The following is a 4,275-nucleotide window of genomic DNA, read 5'->3' on the forward strand; positions in this document are numbered from 1 at the left end:
TCGTTCAAAGCCTGGATGCGCCATGCACGCTCTCCGTCTCTGCGCCGTAGAAAAATCCTAGCATTTCTGTGCCACACATACTGGAAGTCGTGCTCTTTGGCCCATTTCTTCGCTTCAAAAAGTAGTTCCCGTGAGTGCTTTGTCAAGTTCTCTTGTATGTAAACCTGCGATGAGTGGGTGCTTAAGGCACGCCTCTTCTCAAACCATTCTTCTCGTGTGTCTTGTCTGGCGAAGCGGAGTATAATGCCAGGAACCCTACCGGGCTTTGCCGGAAGGCGGTGAATGGCTACAACTTCATGCTTGGCTAACTCTGGAACATCAATTGTCTCAGCGAGAGCGTTGATTTTGTCAAGAAGATTTTCCTGTTCACTCTCTGCGACTCCGTGAATCTCTAGGTTTTGCTTACGGTTCCTCCATTCAAGGTCATTTAGCTGTTCTTGCATAGTTTGCACTCCCACTGTGTCCTGCTGTTCAAGTTTTTCAACCCTAGCCTTAATTTCCTTGATTTCTGTTTCATGACGTGCTGAGTCCACGAGAATCTGGTCGTACTTGTCAGACATTAATTGCACAGCTTGTTCGATGTTTTCGACGGTGGTCTTCAGACTCAGAAGGGTTGCAAGTTTTTCCTGTATGTCCACAAGAGCTAGACTAATGTGGGACATTTCGTTAGTCTCATCTGCAGCCTCTGAGGAACTAGCTTTCTTCGATGCACCTCGTGATCGCCCTACTCGGCACGTCTGGCATCGCCATGCCTTTTTTGTCGTTTCCCTCATGCTGTTAAACTGAGCTTCGGCGATACCAGTGCATTTCCCCAAGTGATAGACATAATTTTATCTAGTCACGAACTTAGTATAACATTGAACTCTGACTGATGTGCTTCGCATGAGAATCGTAGTATCACAACTATGTCACAACATAAATATCACAACATGCAGATTTGCTTTTACTTGTAAACCGAAAAAATAAGGGATATTTCTTTATGCTGTAGCTCAGAAAATGTGAGGTCAGATATAGCTGAGGCTCTCCTTCAAAGCTGATATGTCTACAGGTACATGTCACCATTTGTATACAGCAAACTTACAGGCTGCTATATTGCCTGTATCATGGCTGATAACAATGATAGCAATAATTATTGTATCATAAATAGAGGCCTTTGTAATGAGGGGAGAAAAGTAATAAATGATGAAATAAATAATGGACTGAAAAATTCATGCACCCTAATTGCAGATGTTGCGCATTTTGAAAAATGTCAGTCTTCATTGGCCTGCAGGTGATGGCGCCTACCCGCTGCAGCCATGGTTGGTCACACCTATTCCAGGATGTCACGCTCCTGGCAGTCCTGCTACCAGGTTCAACAGTGCACATTCATCGCCGAGGTCTGTTGTCGAGCGCACGATTGGTGTCCTGAAGAGCCGGTTCATGTGTCTACAACGGTACCGCGCACTGCACTACGAACCGGAGACCGCAGCGAAGATTGTTGCAGCTTGTGCAGTGTTGCACAATGTGTGCATATATTCACGGCTGCCTCAACTTGACCCCCCTGACAACGGTGACCCTGATGATGACACAGACCTCTGTGATGACAACGGTGCCTTTCCTGCTCTATACCAGGCAGGTAGATATAAGCGTGACCAGCTGCTGCAGACATTTTTGTGCCAGCCTCGCCTGTAGACACGTTTATGTCCAGCCAGCAGCTGCCTCGGCAGCACCAGCTGCCTCGCCTGCACCAGCCACCTCGCCAGCACCAGCCACCCTGCAAGCAAGGATTGGCATTATTGCATACTTTGTTTCATACGGCAACAAGTATGTTGCACTGTTTATTTTTAAGCTTTTGTTTAAAGTGAAAACTCGGTTCCGGCTATTTATTTAATATATTCGTGCCGCAGCATGTGCTGTGTGTCATCATACTGCGTTGTGTCTGTGAGCACAGAACGCTGTATTCGCAGTATTTCTTCCCTGAGGCACGAAGCCTCTGCTCACTTCTCATTGCATTGTCTTCATCAAGAGGATGTGCCCCCGCAAGGAATTCAGCTTCAGTGGTGCTGTACAAACGCAGTCTACAGTGTGCTGCTTCAAGCTGAGTGCTTCATGTGTGAAGTTATGTGTGTTGGTGCAGTGTTGTGAAAAGCTGCTACTGTGCACAGTGCTCTTTACAGTGGCATGTGCAGCATTTGGCGAAGTCCTGTCATAGTCGACATTGTGGCAGGGGTCGTCGTCGCCGTTGCACCTGCCAGCATTGTAGTGTTAAAAGAAGTGGGCGTCGCCCACCATTGGAGCTAACTGTGGCCATGTGTGTGACCTTGTATCACGCCTATCCTACACTCTGTGAAATATGGGCTGTATGTTAATGCTATCTTCAGGACTTGTTTGTATGCTGTGCCGTGTACTGTCAGTATGTGTGCAGCAGGCCAAGACAACAGTCTGTCCGTTCACCATCTACCTGCAAAAGAACTTTTTTCCCTGTCCTCAGTGCCTCCAGTATGGAGCCTGTGTCGTTGTGTTGTGTTTTGGCTACCATTCATTGGCAACCACTTGAGCATTATGTTACCTCTCTGGGCATCAGCATCGCTGCAAGTCACAAGGTGCGCACAGTACACAAGATGCAAGGTGCCAACGGTATCTCCCTGAGAGTGCAATTTCATCCAGCAGAGAAGTGTTTGCGCAAGACAGGAGAGGAAATGTTCGCTGTGCTTTTATCTAGTCACGAACTTAGTATAACATTGAACTCTGACTGATGTGCTTCGCATGAGAATCGTAGTTTTTTACACATCCTTAATGAGCAATCTTACATCTCATTCCGTTTCCGCTTCACTGTCACGGGCAAGACACGTTATATCAGAGGTGTCACGAGTTCTAAAGAGTTGCCAGCCTGTGCTGCACAGTCGAATGACATCACAGGTTCAGTATGACCTCAGAAAGACATGTATGCACAAATACTTGTTCATTAAAGGAAATGATGTTAAGGGCATTGGTGTTTTTGATGAACACACGATGAACACAATGTCGTGAAAAGCAGTCATAGTGGCCCTCATATTTCATGTTGCATTTGCCACCTTTGCGATGCTTCCAAACACTCTCATTGCCATTTTTGAGTGATTGGAGTGTCTTGGCTGCACTTACACAAACCTCACTTGCTGTAGTGAGGCGTTGCCTACATTTTACTTGTATGTTAACGTGAAATTTTTTTGCTTCTGTTCGTGACATGTGCCAACTGCGTATGGCACAGTGGTGTCACCTTTAAGTTCGTGGTTATAACCTAAGGGCACATTTATACATTACCAACACCTCTGCTACACATTGTACTGTAGATTGAGTTGCCACCTGACTGGCTTTATCAGCATGCATGATATAGCATCTCATAGTGCCACTGCTCCCTCCTTTTCTTTTTCCGCTTCAGACCATTCATTGTTATTTTTCGAGGACTGTCTCCTGTCACATATGCCATCTACTGTTTTTAACACATTAAGCTATGAAATTTGGTTTTTATAGAAAGGAAAGACACAGTAACTATTCCACTTCTGGGAGGTCACCTCAACAGTGCTGTGGGCGAAGGGATGGAGGAGGAAATGAAAGCAGGAACAGAGAAAAAGGCACAGTAGCAGAGGTCTCTGTATTAATTTTGACTGCCTAGGGCTCCTGATCATGCACTGACATTGCATAGCTCATGGGTTTCTTCGGCGTTTTGCCTCCATCGAAACGCGACCGCTGTGACAGGTATTTAACCTGCATCCTAGAACTGAGGAGCCAAAAATACCTCTCCGTACAGTAGTCTGCACGGCCTATCATGGCTTTTCTCACTACACTGCTCTGACTGCCAAGGTCGTGCTCTGTTCTGTTCCTCTGAACTCACCTTATGGATCGCCACCATTCTCACAGGGCGCCTGGTTGCGGCCCTGCAGTGTGCTGTTAATGTCACGCAGGGCCTGCACCAACTCCTCGACGGCGTTGACCTGGCGGACCTGCAGGCTCGCAATCTTTTTTTTTTTTGCAAAGACAACAAGCGTTCTTTATGCCCGTCCTGAGGGAAACGCTGAACAAACATAGTCTTTAATACTCTACCCCTGCCAGGTGGGCCCTGATGCGTGCCAGGTCTGTCGTCATCTGCCGGAGCTGCTGGTCCTGTATTGTGGCCAGGCGCCCTTGTTGTTCTATTAGGGCGGCGATCGCGTTGTGCCTTTGCTGTACACTACCTGGGTGGTCTTGCTGGCGAGGTAAAAGTGCATGCGGCAGCCTGATTGAGCCACCTTGCTGGTGCGGTGCAGCTTGTGTTGGTGG

At 47.2% G+C, this 4,275-nt stretch overlaps 1 protein-coding gene across 1 annotated transcript in view; it reads right to left on the reverse strand.

The window, feature by feature from the left end:
- Positions 1 to 1,630: 1,630 nt before the first annotated feature.
- LOC144096697 (uncharacterized) overlaps positions 1,631 to 4,275 on the reverse strand; it is a 44,289-nt gene continuing 41,644 nt past the window's right edge. Inside the window, exons 4-6 of the mRNA XM_077629538.1 lie at positions 4,060 to 4,275; positions 3,851 to 3,974; positions 1,631 to 1,753 (exon numbers count right to left, since the gene is read on the reverse strand). The exon at positions 4,060 to 4,275 is cut by the window's right edge and continues 35 nt beyond it. Of these exons, the coding sequence (XP_077485664.1) occupies positions 3,852 to 3,974; positions 4,060 to 4,275 (339 nt within the window). The 3' untranslated portion in view covers positions 1,631 to 1,753; position 3,851. The remainder of the gene's footprint in view (positions 1,754 to 3,850; positions 3,975 to 4,059) is intronic.

Source organism: Amblyomma americanum, chromosome 7 (assembly GCF_052857255.1).
Source record: "Amblyomma americanum isolate KBUSLIRL-KWMA chromosome 7, ASM5285725v1, whole genome shotgun sequence".
NCBI lineage: Eukaryota > Metazoa > Arthropoda > Arachnida > Ixodida > Ixodidae > Amblyomma > Amblyomma americanum.